Genomic DNA, 19,188 nt, shown 5'->3' with positions numbered 1-19,188 from the left:
ACATACAAATTCATACCTTGTATACAATCCCACTCCCAAGGTTAGTCAAAATTGCACATACCCCAACTATCTTATCTGCACTTGATTTGTCTACCTGATCTGCCTCATCCTTCAGAGATTTAATATGTTGAATCGGCAAATTGCCTTGCAAAATAACAAAACGGTTTTTCATTAGGCCAATCACACGCTCTATATGAATTCTAACCGATGACAATTTCCTAGAGGATTCAAGGTCTTGGCTGGTAATTGACTCTGCCCTTTAGTGAATGCTGGTGTGAGCAGCTCTACACCAGCAATACCCGCAAACTCTTCCTTCATCGTAAACCCCCTATCCGCTAGAACTTGGTCACCCGGGTGATGGTCACATTTAGTCAAGAATCCGCTTTGATGTACTATTTCCACATCGCTCACCCTCCCAACCCAGGCATCAGACAGAAAACAAATGGCACCAAGTGGGTTACTACATCCAATAAGAAACTTCATAGTGGTGTGAAGCTTATAATTTGACCAGACTTGGGCACGAGCTTTAAGGTTCCCTGGAGATTCAATGAACACTTCAAAACAATCTATGATACAAGTCAGTCTAGGGTACAGAGCCTTGAATGCAGGTGGCATATTAGAAAATATGCGCTCCCTCTCTGGCCAACTAACAACACGCTTCAGTTTCACAAAGGCTACATCCATCCACTTCCAAAAATGATCTACGAGCGTGCTGAAGTATTATTTGAAGGATTAAAGTAACGTGTTATGGAAGGAAAGTTCAATCTGGTATATTCGTTTTAATGTCACCTTATATAGAATGTGTGTTAAACTTGTGATTTCTGCATTGAGTGACTTCTGCCTAGCAGATATCAAGAAGAGGCCCCTAGGGTCTCTCTGTTAATTATCAATAGTCCTTGCAATTAACAGGGGAATTCCCAGATACATTTTCAGATATAAGGCAGTTAAAGTCTTGTAGAATTAATGATGTATCTCCTACATACCCCAAAAGAGGCCTTGAGACTTGGGTCACCCAGCAGTAAACGAGATAAACGTCCTTTTGAGCTTATCAATAAAATGTATTCATTCCTAGAAAGTTGACGTCAAGGTGAAAGGAATATCACAGAAGCCATTAAGCGACAAGAACAATTAACTTCTGTTAAAGATACATGATAGGATGTTTGTGTGTGTTGAAGATGTTTAGGGGGAATGAGTATGTGTCCTGTCAAAGAGTCCTCTGTCATGACTCCAAATCATTGATTGGGGGATCTGCCTAAGGGCAGAGGGACAAACACGCACGCACACACGCGCACAGAAGCAACAGATGGAATCAACAAACTGCTGACTCACTACCTGGGGTCCCGTCCAGAAGTGAAACCGACCAATGGAACACTGCCAACTCACTGGCTAGCTCGCTCAGAAGTGAACTCGCCAATAACAAATAGCTAGGGAAGAGCAAGCGACAAAACTCCTCCCCACCTGTGTATAAATGTTGTGATCATTTTGAAGATCGGCGCTCTTGTTTTTGACTTGCCGTTCCTGAGACGTGTCTCATACGGTGGTAGAACCTGAGCCCGGAGTACTCTGCAGAGTGCTTCGTGATTAGGTGATTAGGTGATGTATTGTGTGTTTTTGCCATTAAAGCAGATTATTGTTTAACCCTTATCCTGGCTGCTTTGACTTTTCCTTTTTTTAAAACAAACTCATAGAGGAACGGCGCAAGCAGAGATTCTGCCTCAACAGTGCTCTGAGGGATGCCTACCTGGTCTGCCAAATACTCAAACTTCATGCCATGTTTCAACTTAACTATCATATAAAAAAACTGATCATTGTCGGGCAGGGTTCCCCAATTATATTTACCAAAGGGCCAATTTTTTTCAAGCATGACAAGCTAAGGGCCAAAATGTTATGTGTCACTAAAAGTTGTTTTACACTATGTGCAGATGTTTCCTCTATTATAATTGTTGTAGTAGTGGCAGTAGTAATTAAACAAACCCTGTGTTGAGAGTAAAGGGAAAATGCATCCTTGAAACAAAATTAGACCGAAATCAAACATTTATTAACAATAATAATAAATAAATGCTTTAACAAATACAAATGATTTTGCTGTGGTCTGATGGGGCATAACAATAAAAAACAACAGAGTGAACTCTGATCAAATAGTCAGACAGGTCCACATCCAATTCAGCAAACACTGTAACACACACACACACTGGGAAAGACAGGAAGACAGAGAGAGAGTTTCAGTTAGTTACTTTTATAATGTCGTACCAAAATACATCACATTATTAGTTTTAAAATTTTTAAATATGTGTACCAAATAATATCAGGCTGTAAATAACAAAAATAGTATTGGTTTTTTTTTACTTTATTTTTAATATATTATTTTAATGTAGTATTCAATTTAACCAGTTTGTGGGCTGTTGTTAAAAGCCCTGCATTATCCAAGGTTTTTTCTCTATCATATTAATAATTTGTTTTTAATTACGCTGCGTAGCATTTTATTTAGGAAATTAATGTACATATAAGATATAACTATAAAATGGTTATGTTTGTCTTAATAATTATTATACCACAGTAGAATTGACAAATTGCAAAAAATAAATTGATGTTGTTCACTCACCAATCAGTGAGAGAAGTGAGAGCGGCGGGATGAGGCAACCTGTCTGATGTTGGGCTTGTATTCTGTTGTGGCAATCCTGAAGCACTGTCCAAGATGTGCACTGGAGAGTCTGTTCCTGTCCTGGCTTTTGATAGCATTCATTGAAGAAAATCCTGATTCGCAGATGTATGTTGAGGGGAACATTGTGAGTAGGAACATAGCAATAGCTCTGGTGTTTTTGAAACGAGCTATGGGAACCACGTTGATCCAAAAGTCTCACACTGGTGCATCCTTGTGTTGAGCTTTGAGCAACTCAGAGCTTCTCATCTCTAAGACCTCCATCTGAAGAGCTCCCTCTTCTATGGAAGGCACCAGCCTTTTGGCCTCTCCAGTCCACTGCCCGTCTGCTGACACAGAGAACGGCTGTCTGAGGAAGAGGAGGATGTAACATGAGATCTTAGGGGAGCTTTCAAATCGCTCCTTGAAGTTTTCTGCCAGTTTTGACACAAAATCCTTCATTACTGGATCTTCCGGCATTTCATTCTTCTCGCAGTGTTCACGCAGACGTGGAAAGTGCAGCTTCCTCCCATGAATATCTCTCTCCAAAAGGTGCAGCTTTGACCAAAAAGCTTCAACCGCCTCGTACATCTCAGCAACAGTGTGGATCTTGCCTTGCAGCTGCAGGTTAAGGTGATTTAGATGAGACATGATGTCACACAAAAAATGAACATCTGCTATCACCTTGCTGTCAGTTAAAAAGCTCAAAAACTCATGGGCTTTTTGGCTCTGCAGGCTTGATAAGAACGACACCAGTTCATCACGCAGGTCGCACACCCTCTCCAACACACGGCCCTTGCTCAGCCAGCGAACATCGTTGTGTAGTAAGAGATCCTTGTGTTCAGATGACATTTCCCTTAGCAACGATCTAAAAAGGCGATGCTGCAGACTAGAGCTCTCACGCACAAAGTTAACCGGTCTTGTCACAGTATCCATCGTTTCTTTCATTTTTCCACACAGTTTTGCGCACAACACTGATTTGTGAATGATGCAGTGAAATGTCAGAAGCGCCGGGTTAACGGCGGAAAGCCTGCTGACCAAGCCTTTGTGCTTTCCAACCATCGACGGAGCCTCGTCAGTTACAACAGAGACGATTTGACTCACATTCAAACCATTATTTTCGAAGAACTGTGTCAGCTCGTGGAAGATTATTTCCCCGGTCGTGTGCCCGGGCAGAGTAAGCAAACACAGCAGCTCTTCCCGGAATATCTTCCCATCAAGAAATCGTACGAACACAGACAGCTGTTCCATGTCGGTTCGGTCACAGGAGGAGTCTATGGCTAAGGATATAGCCTCTGTTTTCTTCAAATCTGTGAGTAGACTGGAAAAACACTCCTCCGCTAAAACCTCTACTCTTCTGGTTGCCGTGTTAGCCGACAGCGGCACCTGCTTTAATAGCTCTCCAACCTTTTTTTGTTGTTTTTCATCATGATTTAAAACTTCATGAGCCATGTCTATTGCACACCGTTTAATTAACTCAGCATCAGCAAACGGCTTCTTGGCTCCAGCAAGCGTCCAAGAGACGTGCAATGAGGCAGCTGATGCGCTCTCTTGTGCCGATGTTGTTTTCGACATTGTGGAAACAGAGTGCTTGTATGATGCAAGCAAACCTGCTATCTTTTGTGTGCGCTGGTCGGATTTCTCTGGATAGTTAGCATTAAAACTGGCAGCATGAATAGAGGTGAAGTGCCGCTTCAGGTTGTCTGATTTGATTACAGCTACATTCTGCATGCAAATCAAACAAGTCGGTTTAGCATTGACGTGGTCCGGTAAAAAAAAACAATACTTCTCAGTCCAGTCAGTTTTGAACTGACGGTTCTCCTGGTCTACCTTCCTCTTCTTAGCGAATTCCATCCTGGGTTTGAGTTATCCACGGCCCGTTAGTGTCATGTTGGTCAATCGCTGTGCTGGGATAGCTGGCGAGCTATTGTTTATATGTGTTTGCCGCTATTCCAGGTGGTGACGAGTAAGTCAAGCGCGCGAAGCACGTCTTGCATGCACGCAATAAGGTCATGGGTCAGGTTTACGAGTGTCGACGGAGGTCAAAATAAAGTGAAACCGGACATTTTATTTTATGTTTTTATGTTATAACAAGTGAATGCCAGTAGATCAGCGCGGGCCATGCATTTGCTTCTCCCGCGGGCCGCTAATTGGGGTTGGCTGATGTAGGGAATGGATGGGGTACCTTTGCATGTCATCGAAACTAGCAAGAATTTTAAAGTGGATAGAAAAATGGGCCAAGTTAGTCCGGTGTAATACTGACACTTCTCATTGTTGTCAGCAACAGTGTTCGAAGACAGCCAGAAAGAGTTGAGGGTGGCCCTAGCATGGTCCCTCTCAGCAAGAGCAACATATCTTTCCGCCATGAGTGCAGAGATCTCATCAAAGAGCATCTGTTGAGGCACGGAAGGTGGAGACACTGAACTGGTCGACGGTTGAGGCGAATCAGGAGTAGGTTGATGCTGTGGAGGTTCGGAGGATGCAAGGGATGTGTCCTGCACTCTAACAGGGACTGCCCATTTTCTTTGCCAAGCATCTTCTTGCCATGACAAGACATAGCATTCGAGAACCTAATACACACAAACATTACATATACCAGGGGTTAGGGCTGTGCGATTATGGCAAAAATCATAATCACGATTATTTGGGTCAATAATTGATATCACAATTATTAAATACGATTATTCATTGACTTTGAAAAAATCCATTTATTGAACTTTAAAACAAATACAAATAATAATTTGAACAGTATCTTTTTAACTGTTGATTACCCTGAACGTATAATTCAACTGAAAAACCAATATAAACATAAATTAAATAAATGATACATTTATATTTATATATATCATTTATATTAAAATACAATTAATTGCACAGCCCTACCAGGGGTGATAACTAACACCTACCCACAGCTGGTGTGTTATTGTAAAATGTTACTTCACATCTATCACAACAGTATTAAAGTGTTCGATTTAGGCCAGGCATATCATCAGTATATGCATGGATTTTCGCAAACCTTCTCAGTTTCTGGCACTTGTCAGCTGTTGGTAGTTTCCCAGGCATAGCACATTTGGTCGGGATGTAATCTGGATGGCTGGGCTCCTTGGAAGGCTGCCCTGAAAAACAGATAAGAGAACTTGGAGTCATGCATATCAGTGTGCCTCCTCTAGTCTAAAGTAAGATAAGTGTCATCAGGGAGGTGATAAATACAGATATATCACCTCCCTGATTTCATCAATGAGGTGGTACACATTCCCTGATCCTAGTATCCCCGACAGCTAACTCAAGTATTATAATTGATTGATACATTTATTTCGAACAAGTAAAATAAATAATTTACAAAACAGAACAAATGTTGTAGTGCATAGTCATGCTAGAGAAATTAAAACAAAACAAAAAATTACATTTACAACAACAGCATTTGCAACATAAACAGTGTCATGTCTAGTGTTCGAAAAGGAGTGAGAAGAAGTATAACTTATTTAATCTCACCCCCTTGTCCCTAAATGATTTATTTATAATCTATGACCTGCAATAATTATAATTATCATTATTCTTGTCATTACATTTAATTTAGCTAACGCTTTTATCCAAAGCGACTGACAATGACGAATTACAGGGACATTCTCCATGGAGTAACTAAGGGCTAAGTGCCTTACTCAAGGGCACACTAGTGGTGGTGTTCCTGGTGGGATTTGAACTCACAACCTTCCGATCTTCAGCCCACCATTCCATTAGACCAGTGGTTCCCAACCTTTTTTTTACCAAGGCACCCCTGAAAATATTTCTCGACCCCAAGGCACCCCAACTTTTTGTAGATTTAAAAACCACTTCAGAGCTTAAACTAAAAACCATAAATACACCATCAATTGGTTTTCAAATGTGTATTTAATTGAATAGAACATTTTATAGAACAAATAATGTATTCACACATAATAACAAGAACCAGACTAAAAATGTCAACACCCTTTCTATGATGAATTCAATATTATAAACAGGCCTACTAAGTAGGCTCTTTTGTTTTGGCTGAAAATAGTAGGCCTACCTGTGTAAAAACACGAATACAGTTATTATTTTACATTTGGATTTCAAAAGAGGCAGGCCTATGATCACTTAGATTAAATAATAACTTAATAGAATTGGAGGGATGAAACAATGCCTGTCAAGCCCTTGTGTATTTTTGCAGTTTCCCAGCTTGAAAGGGATGGTACAGTCCATAGGAGGTTTTCACTGGGTTTCACTCATACAATGACCACAACTTGGTTTTCTTTTGAGTTCTTCTTTACTTTAGTTTTTTGTTGTTGTAGTACAGCATATGTAGCAAGGTTGTAAGGTGAAAAAATCTTAAATGAAAAATAAAAATAATTACTGTAAATACAATGCACATTAAATAATAAATGCAAAAATACATGCTTTACATATATTTTTTACCACTTGTGAATATTGTTTTTCCTTTCTTCGTGTATTTTTATGAATTATGCTTTTAAACAGTTTTTAACTTATGCAGTCTCATTAAAAATGCAAATATAATAGACTGATTTTTTAGTAGCATTCAAACCGTTTTTATCAATCTACATCTCTCAATAAGCAAATCACATTCGTTTTTAACTTAACAATCATGCTGCTTTAGTTTGAGGACATCAAACAAACAAATGACACTGAACTAGAAGGTACATTCTAACGTGCGCCACGTACGGCAAGTTGTAAACTCTTCTATAAACACACAGTTCGTCTCTCACCGGCCGCCTCTCCAGATTTGTATGGCTGCACGAGTACTGCTTCTTTGTCGTTTCTTCTGCTGGTTCGTTGCTGATGCTGGACGAACGCTCTTTAGTGTGTCCCTCTCCAGCTTTGATTACCGCTCTCCTTTCAGGTGCGGTGCTTTTAAAGGTGCAGCGACGCTGATTAGCAATTAGGGAATGATTACAGACAGCTGCCACTCTGTCAATCAGCCCAACTTTTTAACCCTTTGCTCTCCTGTGGATTCTCCAAGTTGACTTCACACCTCCCACTCGACTTTCCGGTGGAGACACCTGGGAGGTCGTATGTTACAAAGGTAAACTTGGGTCAGACGCTTTGTTCTGCTCTTCAGTGGGAAGCAAGACGACCAGTCGCATGACGTCTCTGTGTAGAACTGTCGCTGGGATCTCTTCTTTGAGTTTTTTCGATGTTTGGTGATTTGCTTTTGCTGTGGTAGGCCTTGTGACAGGAACAGGGTAACTTGGGAAGGTTCTGACGTTGACATCCCTCACAATTCCTTTGCTGTCCAAGTTGACACTGACCACTCTTGCAATCCTGAACTGACCCCTCAGGGCGTGTTGGTCTGCAATCCAGACGATGTCTCCAACTGCGACATTTCTCTTGGCTGTATGCCACTTGTTCCTTACGAATAGGTTAGGGCCAGCGAGTTGACTCCAGTGCCTCCAGAACTTGTTCACTTGCGATTGCATTTCTTTAAGCCTTTTGTAGGGATAGTCACTGAAGTCAAATGTTCTGACATCTCCACTCTGCGATGCTCGTCCGAGCCGGAGACAATTAGGAGTGATGAACCGAACGCTGTCTTCTCGGCTCTGTGTTCTGGCTTCAATTGGTCTTTCATTCGTAAGATTGGCTGCCATGTAGAGAGTTGTTTGGAAATCACTCCAACTTAGCCCTGACTCTCCTCCCAGACTCTGCAGTGCTCTCTTGATGATGCGCACAGCAGCTTCCGCAACACCGTTCCGGTGTGGAGAATCGGCTGGATGAATTTTCCATGTCCATTCTGTGCCATTCTTGGCAGCTCTCTCTTCTAGTGTAGCTTTGGCAAGATTGGCAAGGAATCGGTACTGTTCTTCTAGGACTGGCTTAGCCCCTAAGAAGTTAGTACCTGGATCTGACCAGATCTTCTTTGGATGACCTCGTAGTGCTCTGAACCTCTGGTAGGCGAACAGGAAACTTTCAGTCGATTGAGAGTTCACCAGCTCTGTGTGAATAGCTCTGGAAGCCATGCAACAAAACACAACTCCCCAAATCTTCAGTGACACTCTTTTCTTGACATCATCCTTGACTTGGTAAGGTCCGAAGAGGTCTACTGTTGTGTATTCGAAAGGGGTAGCTGGTTCTGTCCTCTCTGGAGGTAGATCACCCATTATTTGCTGGCATATTTTTGCTTTAGTTTTTCTGCAGAGCATGCAGTTTTCGACCACTTTCTGAGCAATCCTCTTAACCTTCACGACCCATGCTCTCCTCCTCATCTTGAGCAAGGTTCCGGCCACTCCATCGTGGTTCTCCTCGTGGGCTTATTGTGCTAACAGCGTTGATACCCAGGCTTCATACGACAAGATAGTGACAGCAACTTTATCTTCATTGAAGATCTGCACGCGACCCCCACAGACCAACAAGCTTGGTCTTGGTCTTTGTACACCACCAGCCTGTCTGTGGTTGTACTTGGGAATGATGCACCTTGCTGTGCCGCAAGAAAGATGTCTCTTAGGGCGTCTTCTCTCTCTTTCACTGAGATGACTTGTGAAGACGACACTGCCTCCCACTTTGGACTGTTTGCAGTTTGCTGTTTCCCTCTAATGAACTTCTTCGCTGCTCTCCAAATCCAAGCAACTGTCTTGACGAGTCGACTTAGGTTGCTGAACCGCTTGACGTTCACAAGGTTTAGGACAGCTGATCCTGCTGGTGGCCTTTTGTGGTGTGTTTGGGCTTGTTCCTGATCTAGCTTTAGTTCTGATGGGTTTTTTTTGTTGGCATCCTTTGGATCTGATGGCACTTGTGCCTTGGCCTTGGCTCTGGTTAGTGCTGCAACAAACGTTTTCTTTTGCAATCTGTTGACACTGTCTCTGGCAGCTGTCACCAAGTCTTTGGCAGATTTCATTGTCCATTCATCCACTGGTAACTTCAAGAACGTTGGTCCGTTCTGCCATTCTGAACCTTCATCCAGGTCTTGAGGACTGGCCCCTCTGGTTATGATATCAGCAATATTAAGAGGACCAGGAACCCACCACCAGTCTTGGATCGCTGTTGTGTTCTGGATCTCTCCGATTCTGTTTGCGAAGAAGGTCTGATAACCATAGCTCATTCTCTGGATTGCACCGAGGACTGTTTGGCTATCAATCACATGGAACCACTTTCCAACTTGGATCTTGCTGTGCTGCTCGAAGTACTTTTTGAGACGTGAGGCAAACACTGCTCTGCACATCTCTGCCTTGACAGCATCACCCTTGTGGTCTAAAGGAGTTAGTTTCGCCTCGGACTCCACCAGAGTGACGAATGGGCCTTGGTCGGTGTTCCACCGGAGGTACATCACAGCGCCGTAGGCATGCTTGCTTCCATCGGAGAATGTTATTGCCCAAGGTTTTCCAATGAAGCTTGGAGGTGTTATGGCCCTGGTGAATTTAACCTGCCCAAGTTGCACATACTCTTCGAAGAGTCGGATTGCATCTTCTCTGAGGCTGTCTTACAATGATGTATCCCAGGTGTCCTTGACAGGGCAGTTGTCGCTCTTTGCCTCCTGGAATGCTCTCCGCACAAGGATGGCACCCTTCTGCTTGGCAGGAGTTACCAGACCAATTGGATCATATAACCCTGAGACTTGACTCAGGAGGTTCCTTCTTGTCAAAGGGTTTGGGGTTTGGGGTTTGCGCTCTTACTTGGTCTAGTAGTAGGTCTTGGCCAAGTCGCGTCTTCTTCTTTCTCTTTGAGAAGTTAATGGATGCCATGACATGGATCTTGTCTTCTTCCACAAGGTAGCCTAGACCAAGCACTTTGTTATCTTCACCCCTCATTTGATTCGGGAGGACCATGTTCTTAACTTTGGTCTTCATTGGTTTGTTGTCGTTCCCCTTCCTCCCACTTTGGCCTGAGAAGACCCAAGGCTTCAACAGGAAACCTCCAGCTTTCAGGATTTGCTCCACGTTTGCTGTGATGGTTTTCAGCTTCTCGAAGTCGTTGTGAGACGTGAGGATGTCGTCAACGTAGCTATCATTTTGTAGTACCTCTCGCTCCTCTTCAAGGTGGGCGAAAGGAGGTAGGTTGGCTGTTTCTCGCATTGCGAGCAGTGCGATGCATCCTGCAGGCTTGTCACCAATATTGACTCTGGTGATTGCATACTCCTCCAACTCTTTGTCCTCAGAATCCCGCCAGAGGAACCTGTGGAGGTGCATCTCTCTATCTTCCAACCATACATAATTGTACATTTTTCTGATGTCCCCTAAGGCTGCGTTGGTTCCCCCGCTGAACCTCAGGAGGACAGCACGTATCTGGTTAAGGACGTCTGGCCCTTTCATCAGCAAGTCGTTCATGCTGGTGCCTCTGAACTTTTGACTGCTGTTCCAGACGAGTCTTACTGGGGTTGTTGTAGAGTGTGGGTTTGGTGCAATAAGGTGACTCACAAACCATACTGGTCCTTTCCAGGTCATGATCTGCTCTTTAGTCAACTTGATTGCAGCTCCTCCGTCGACCATGTCATGCACTTGAGCTTTGTAGGCAGACTTCCACTCTGGTGCTTTGGCTAGCTGCTTCTCTGTTCTTAGGAATGTTGCTTCAACTGCACCTCTGTTGTTCGGCAGTGAGGCCGGATCCTCTAGCCAGGGATACTTTGCATGCCAATGTGGTTCTCTGCTGTGACCATCGCTCATGACATAGGTGAGTCCATCCTTTACCACCTCAAGCTCCCTTTCCTTGGCAAGGGTCATTTCTTTACCACCGGGCTGGCAGTTTCCGCACCGGCAGCCTCCACATCTGGGCTCGCATGCTGTGCCAATGCTGTCCCATTGCCACAATTTCAGGAAACTCTATTTGCTGGTCGAAACAGTTGATCCCTGTATTTCAGCTGCTTCTTTGCTTGAGGGTTTTTTTGTTCTGGAATGGGGTTAGTGAGCTCTTCATACTTCACAGCTGCTGCTCTCATTGATCTTGCAAAGTGCGTCTTTGATATGTGGGCTGACACCATACTTGTCAACCCTCCCGATTTTCGCGGGAGACTCCCGATTTCATTGCCCTCTCCCGGGGTCATATTTCTCCCGCATTTCTCCCGCATTTCTCCCGATTTCTGACAAAATCAGATTTACACACGACTGTTTCCACTCTGACTTTAATACAGCTACACCATTGTTTGGTTTCCATGGTAACACGTCTCTTTAGTAGCGCGCGCAACTCAAAGTCTGAGAGGGTGAGGCAGATATTCACAGAAAACAGAACAAGAATCGACAACTACTCTACTCTCTGCTCACTCCTTTCTGTAAAATACAGGTCCAGCCCACACATATGCTCCATCAAGAACTGTGCTACAGGCCGCAAGGCAGTGCACTTACAACTACAATAAGCATGTTAATGTTAATCTAACATGAGTGTTCCGACTTTCTGTCCGGCATTAGCTGTGACGACGAGTAGCATCATGATCACTGGAAGCTCTTGCATTCCACTCTTTTCAAGTAGACTTTGTCGGTCATTTGAGGTATTGAAGACTCTGGAGGCAACATTTGAGAAAACCTCCCAACACTGCTTTGCTAGGTCTGGTGGGAGATTTTTTATGAAATCTTCTTGACCCTCTGTGTACTTCCTTTTGCCTTTATCCTTTTCAGATTTGTCACCAGACCTCTTTGACACATATTTGGGACAGAGGTGGTAGTGATGCTCAGCCTTTCCATCTCTGCAGTCCTCGTTTCTGCATAAAAAGCCAGGTTTGCAGAATGACTGATCGTCGTGAACCTCAAGGCATCTTGTGCACGCATCCAACTTCTTTACTGAAGCCTTCCTTTCTGCTGCACTCAGAGCCCTGAACTGCTTGCAGAAGTAGAGCTTCCTCTTGGGTTTGACATCGCCGCAGACTACACAGCCTTGGTCATCAGCTGACTTTGTAGCCTTGGTTCTGGCACTTCTCTGCTCAATTCTGGTGTCTTTCCAACTCGGCTTACTTGGTTTACTTGGCTCCTCATCTCGAAGCTGCTCGAGCTCCTCATAGATAGTCTCTTGCTGCTTGAGAAACGCCAAGAGATAATCAAACCTTTCCTCTGGTGTCACACCATTTTTTGGATCGGCTACATAAACAAGCCACTCTTTCTTAAGGGACTCAGGGAGTTTTTGTTACGAAAGGATTCTTTATGGCGCCTGTGTCTCCGAGGTCACTCAGGTCCCAGAGTGCTTTCTCCACGGCTTGAATCAACTCGACAATTTTCCTTGGTTGGCTACTTCTGACAGATGACATCTTCTGAAGGTCTTCCACTATTTCAATGGGAATAGCAGTTCGATTGCCATAGCGGTTCTCCAAGACACGGAGAATGTCATCTGCTGTGTTATAAGTAGTGAGGTGAAAGTCTTTCTTGATCCTGTCATCGAGACTGTCTAGCAACTGTATCTTTTTCACTTCTTTGGAGCCGGTTGGTTCTCCCTGTTTTTGGAGCGACTCCCAGTCTCTTCTCCACCTGTGAAAATCAAGCTTGTAGCCAGAGAATCTGGGGAGAGCTGTGGGTTTCAGCCTAATGGTTGGGGTAAAGATGGGATGACTGGCAGTATTTGTTGATCCTGACATTGTGTCTTCCTGTCGTCTCGCCATGATGAACTCAGCCTTTCTGGAAACCAGACTGGTTGCTTCCCGTTCGATCTCTCTCAACTGATTGCGGAACTCCTTCTGGTCTTCCACTGGAACCCACTGCTGCCACTTGCAATGAGCTTCCTTTGCCTTCCCCACCAGTGACTTCAGATGGCTGAGCATGAATTTGTAGGCCTCATGGTTGCCATCAGGACGTACTCGAGCGACACGCTCACACTCAGCTTCTGCTAGTTCTACAGTTGTGCACAGTTAATCTCCACACTTTTGCCAAAGCATGTCTCTAAGTAGCTCTCCAACCTCCTTCAGCTTTAAGTCACATTCATTTGTGGTCCTTGCTATGTCGGCTTCTTGCTGTTCGGTTAGTTCTACTGACTCCTCCTCTGTCAGCTCTGCCTCCTTTACTGCAATGACCTCTGCCATGACTTCGTCATTGGTTCACATGACTTTGTCGGCTCCCATGGATAGTTTATTGAAGCTATATTGGAGCTGGTCTTCTGACATGCCGTCCTGAGTTCTGATGATACTGTTAGCTAGTCGTGTGAAGTATCGTTTTGCTACAGTCCGCTCATTTTTGAGCTGCTCAACTGTTTTTCTGACTATTTGATCAGCCATGTTGGATTTGGGTCCACTGACTGTTTGCAATGTGGTATTTTATATTTTCCCAGGTCACTGTTTTCACTGTTCCAGCTTACAGCCCCGGTTTTTTCACTGTCAAGCCCTTGGGTATTTTTGCAGTTTCCCAGCTTGAAAGGGATGGTACAGTCCATAGGAGGTTTTCACTGGGTTTCACTCATACAATGACCACAACTTTGTTTTCTTTTGAATTATTCTTTACTTTAGTTGCAGTACAGCATATATAGCAAGGTTGTAATGTGAAAAAACCTTAAATGAAAAATAAAAATAATTACTGTAAATACAATGCACATTAAATAATAAATGCAAAAATACATGCTTTACATATATTTTTTACCACTTGTGAATATTGTTTTTCCTTTCTTAGTGTATTTTTATGAATTATGCTTTTAAACAGTTTTTAACTTATGCAGTCTCATTAAAAATGCAAATATAATAGACTGAATTTTTAGCAGCATTCAAACCGTTTTTATCAATCTACATCTCTCAATAAACAAATCACATTCGTTTTTTAACTTAACAACCATGCTGCTTTAGTTTGAGGACATCAAACAAACAAATGACGCTGAACTAGAAGGTACATTCTATACATTCTAACGTGCGCCACGTACGGCAAGTTGTAAACTCTTCTATAAACACACAGTTCGTCTCTCACCGGCCGCCTCTCCAGGTTTTTATGGCTGCACCAGTGCTGCTTCTTTGTCGTTTCTTCTGCTGGTTCATTGCTTCTGCTGGACGCACGCTCTTTAGTTTGTCCCTCTCCAGCTTTGATTACCTCTCTCCTTTCAGGTGCGGTGCTTTTAAAGGTGCAGCGACGCTGATTAGCAATTAGGGAATGATTACAGACAGCTGCCACTCTGTCAATCAGCCCAACTTTTTAACCCTTTGCTCTCCTGTGGATTCTCCAAGTTGACTTCACAATGCACTCTGACCTGACTGTGGTCATGTGACTCATCAACCACATCCCAAATATGAAACATTCTGCATTTCGCTATCCAGATAATACTGATTGACAAAATCATAAATCATACATTTATAAGAAAGGCACACAAATTAACATCCAAACATAAACATTTCTCAGACCGTTACACGGTGCTAGTGCAACACTTGTGCCTGCTTTTGTGAGCAGAGTCTCTTGATGCGTGGGGGGATAGTGGACAGCGCAACGCGGAGGTCCTGCTCCACTGACAGCCGGGTCCGGGTGTTGTTTTGGACATATGCGAGTGAGGAAAACGCCAGCTCGCACAAGTAGGAGGTTGGAAACTGTAAAAGCACCTTGATGGCACTCTCTGAGAGGGATGGATACTCGTGTCCCACAAGCAGCCAAAATATATCCAGACGTAGTTCCCCTTGCTTGAGTTTCAGGGAGCGGTCCATAGATAGCTCTGCGAGTTCATCCTGAGCTCTGCTGTTTAAACTTGTGGCTGATATTAATGACAGAGGATTAAACGGATCCCGGAGCCAATCGAAGTCTTCATTCATAGGAGGGAAATATGACTCAAACCTCTCCTCCAGCAGTCTCAGGTGAGCAGCTACAACTTGTAGAAAAAATGCTGTCTTGTGCGCTGGGTTACTGGATGTCAGCGGAAACATTTCAATGTTTTTCTTGGCGACTTTATTTTGCCACAGTCTTAACTTGGATCGGAAACCATTGAGTTTGTCTGTGGCTGTCAGGATATTCTCATTCTTCCCTTGCATTCTGATGTTGAGGTCATTGAGGTGGCTAAAGATATCTGCCAGATATGCAAGCTTAACCCACCACGATTCATCATCCATGTGTTCTTTGTAGGGTAAGTCGTGCTCATTTGCAAATGCAACAAGTTTGTCACGGAGCTCGTAGACACGGGACAGCACCTTTCCCCGTGACAGCCAGGGGACCTCCGTGTGCAGTAAAAGGCCATGGTGCTCAGCCCCCATCTCATTGCACAATGTGCTGAGCAACCGCGACTTCAGCGGACGGGTCTTGATGTAGTTCACTATTTTCACAGCTTGTTCTAATACTGCAGTGGGGTCTGGTCGCATAGCTTTGGCGACAAGGGCTTCTCGGTGTAACATGCAGTGGGTTATCTGTACATCGGGATTTACCTGTCTCACTTTATTTCCAAAGACTTTCACCCTCCCCGTCATTGAAGCAGCCCCGTCGGTGCAAATGCTGTGGCACATCCCCCAGTTTAGACCCTGTTCTGTCAGGTAATCAGCTGTGGTCTTGTACATTTCCTCTCCGGTTGCATGTGTGTGTAACTCTTTGCAAAAAAAGAAGTTCTCCTCAATGGATTCTCCGTCAACGTATCTCACGTTGGCAATGAGTTGACAGTGGCCACTTATGTCTGTTGAATCATCAACTTGCAGAGCGAATTTGCCACTTCTCTGTATTTTTTCAGTTAGGACCGTTTCTATGTCTACTGACATGTCATGGATGCGACGTTTGATTGTATTGTTGGATAATGGAATTTTATCGATTTCTTTAGTAGCATCTGGCCCTATCATTACCCTGACAATTTCCTTACATGCCGGTAGAATGAGGTTTTCCGCGATAGTGTGGGCCTTTTTTGCCTTGGCGATTAACTCAGCAACCAAATAGCTGGCCTCTTGTGCTTTCTCAGAGACACGTAGAGACGAAAGCATACGTTGACTCTGCTTCTCATTTTGTGATTTCAGTCTCTGGAAATACTCAATGTCCTTGGAATTATAAGAAGGATGTTTTGTGCTAAAGTGTCTTGCTAGTTTACTTGGCACCATTCCTTCGTTGGATAATTTTTCTCTGCAGATTAGGCATTCTGGCGTCGGGCAGTCAGCATCCCCAGTCCAGGAGAAACCATACTGAAGGTAGCTTTCGCTGTACTGTCTGCTTTTAGACTTCTTTTGCACTGCTGTTCCATCATGTTCTGTCATCCCTGCCTGTGTTGTTGAGGGCTGGGGTGCTTCTTTATTTATTGTCACTACGTAACGATCCATCTTGAAATTATTTGGCGCGAGGATAAAAAGCTGCTCTGCACACCGTAAACAATGACGGCTGACGTAAATCATGAGAATTTAAGCGGTTTAATATTTCTAAATCTGAGCAATATATGTTTTATTAGCTTATGAACTCCATTGTACATGTAATAAAATAAAGTGTATATGAAGTGAAGTTTATTAAGTGAGAAAAAAATGTAAAACATAAAAATACGTTTTTTTGCGGCACACTTGGACAGTGCTAGCGGCACCCCAGTGTGCCGCGGCACACCGGTTGGGAACCACTGCATTAGACCACCATTACCCCATTATCATTATTGATCTGCTTTACCTGTTGATTGATATATATATACATATACACATATATGTGTGTATATACACATACACACACATACACTGACATATATATATATATATATATATATATATGTACACATACATATGCACACCTACATACTCACACATAAACAAATAGTCAAACACCTTCGAGAAAATAATTTCTCTGTATTTCCTCTTGAACTGGTTAATGTCTGGACATCCCTTTAGCTCCACATTCACACGTTAATGACTTGTCATAGCTGATGTGTGGCTCAGTTTACTCTGTGAAAGATGGACAATAAAGTAGCGGGGAGTATGTACATTGTCATTGGTAGGTAGGAACTACAATTTTGGGGCAGACTAGACCAACCATGATGCTATGCTACCATGCTATGATTCTTCTGTAGAGGAAGGTAACAGTAGTTTGGTCCAGTCCGGGCTAGGGGCAGACATCAGATTAATCATAAACATCGTAGTTGTTTTGAAATACAACTTCAACTTACCAGAAATGAAGTGTGCCGAGTGGATGTACACATATTGCACGGTGTCCTTGGGTTTCCACGGCTTGTGAGTGATGGCATCGACGGGAGCGCAAGCTCTCGCCCCCTGGGCCCTCCGTCCTGGCTGTTTTTCGTGACTGGGGAACTTGAAGAAAGAAAACTTGGATTTTCCATCTCTATCTTTCATCGAATGATGATTTCTACAAGTCCCAGCACTACACCACTATACCATCTTCAAAGTATTGTATCTAACAAGTAAGTAACACGGCTACACGGACCACTATTGCGGTAAGCATGTTGTAACTTCCGTTTTGTTGTTGTCATCTCCGGGTATCCCGTGTGCCTGTTCTGTTGCTGATAGCTTATTATCTTAAACTTAATCGATCGTTTTAAAAACTCTTGATCACGGCAACTGCCTGACGTTGTAATCACACGTTACTACAGCTTAAGCACTCACAACTCTCCTTCTCTTAGCGACTGTAACTCCACAGTTGCCTACACTCTTTTCGGATTTGCTAACGGTAGCTACTTTAGCTTGATAGCTAGCCATGGCTCTTTCTACACCCTCGGGTGCTATTTCCAGCTCTAACTGTCTCATGTTTGGTTACTTCCCTACCTCCTTTACTGGTACCGATACATGTGTTAAATGTAGTATAGTTTTTAGGTTGGAGGCGGGAATCATGGCCATAGAAGCCCGGCTCCGCATCTTAAAAAGTAACTCAGCTACAGTAAAGCCCATGTTAGCCGGTGCGGACCAGCAAAAGGTAGCTCCTCTTAGCCTTCCCCCGGCAACTCCCGAGCAGCAGGGAGATTGGGTGACTGTTCAGAAGGGGCATAACACGAAACCCGCAGGTCCTCACCAACCCGTTCACGTATCTAACAGATATTCCCCACTCAGCGAGACACCCGCTGAGAAGCCAACTCTGGTTATTGGTAGCTCTATTATGAGACACGTGAATTTAGAGACCGAAGCCTCCACAGTCACATGCATTCCGGGGGCCAGAGCGGGCGACGTTGAGGCGCATCTTAAACTGCTGGCTAAAAATGTAAATACAGTAGGATTGTTATTCACGTCGGTGGTAATGATGTTCGTTTACGCCAATCAGAATGCACCAAACTTAATGTGGCGTCGGTGTGTAGTTATGCTAAAACAATGTCGGAAACCGTAATCTTCTCTGGTCCCCTCCCCAATCTGATCAATGATGACATGTATAGCCGCATGTCATCATTTCAGCGCTGGTTGTTGCCCAAGGACAATTTAAGGTAAAACCTAATAGAGGTGTCATACATAATAACCTAATAAAAGTAAATGTAACAACTACTACAGTGCAACAAAGCAGGAAGATTAAATGTGGTCTCTTAAACATAAGATTTATAGCATCTAAAGCAATATTGGTAAATGATTTAATATCAGATTATAATATTGATATATGCTGTCTCACTGAAATTTGGTTGAGACATGAAGAATATGTCAGCATAAATGAGGCCACTCCACCAAGCCATATCAATACTCATATCGCCCGAGGCACGGGCCGAAGAGGTGGAGTTGCAGCAGTCTTTGACTCAAGTTTACTTATCAATACTAAACAAAAATTAAATTATACCTA

The 19,188-nt window shown here is 43.5% G+C and overlaps 1 protein-coding gene across 2 annotated transcripts; it reads right to left on the bottom strand.

Moving 5' to 3' along the window:
- Positions 1-4,661: 4,661 nt before the first annotated feature.
- On the bottom strand, positions 4,662-18,317 carry LOC307032619 (uncharacterized protein). 2 transcript variants are annotated; one of them, XR_013806323.1, is made up of 3 exons: positions 7,378-7,479; positions 5,655-5,754; positions 4,662-5,208 (listed from the first exon to the last, which is right to left on the bottom strand). XR_013806323.1 is itself a non-coding variant. In XM_079670726.1 (3 exons), exons 1-3 carry the CDS (start codon positions 17,766-17,768, stop codon positions 4,881-4,883), a joined length of 612 nt encoding a protein of 203 aa, XP_079526852.1. In that variant the 5' UTR covers positions 17,769-18,317; the 3' UTR covers positions 4,662-4,880. The 2 variants fall into 2 exon arrangements, 1 of the variants encoding a protein (XP_079526852.1); XM_079670726.1 differs by lacking the exon at positions 7,378-7,479 and adding an exon at positions 17,585-18,317.
- Positions 18,318-19,188: the final 871 nt, after the last annotated feature.

Source organism: Notothenia rossii, assembly GCF_949606895.1.
Source record: "Notothenia rossii genome assembly, chromosome: 3".
Taxonomy (NCBI): Eukaryota; Metazoa; Chordata; class Actinopteri; order Perciformes; family Nototheniidae; genus Notothenia; species Notothenia rossii.
This window is presented reverse-complemented; position numbering and strand designations above follow the sequence as displayed.

Excerpts from the sequence above, each read along its gene's own strand:
- LOC307032619 (XM_079670726.1), bottom strand. The coding sequence starts at position 17,768 with ATGAAAGATAGAGATGGAAAATCCAAGTTTTCTTTCTTCAAGTTCCCC. Across the intron at positions 5,755-17,584 it reads CTCGGCACACTTCATTTCTG|GGCAGCCTTCCAAGGAGCCC; the intron begins GTAAGTTGAAGT and ends TCTGTTTTTCAG. Across the intron at positions 5,209-5,654 it reads AAGTGCCAGAAACTGAGAAG|GTTCTCGAATGCTATGTCTT; the intron begins GTTTGCGAAAAT and ends TGTGTGTATTAG.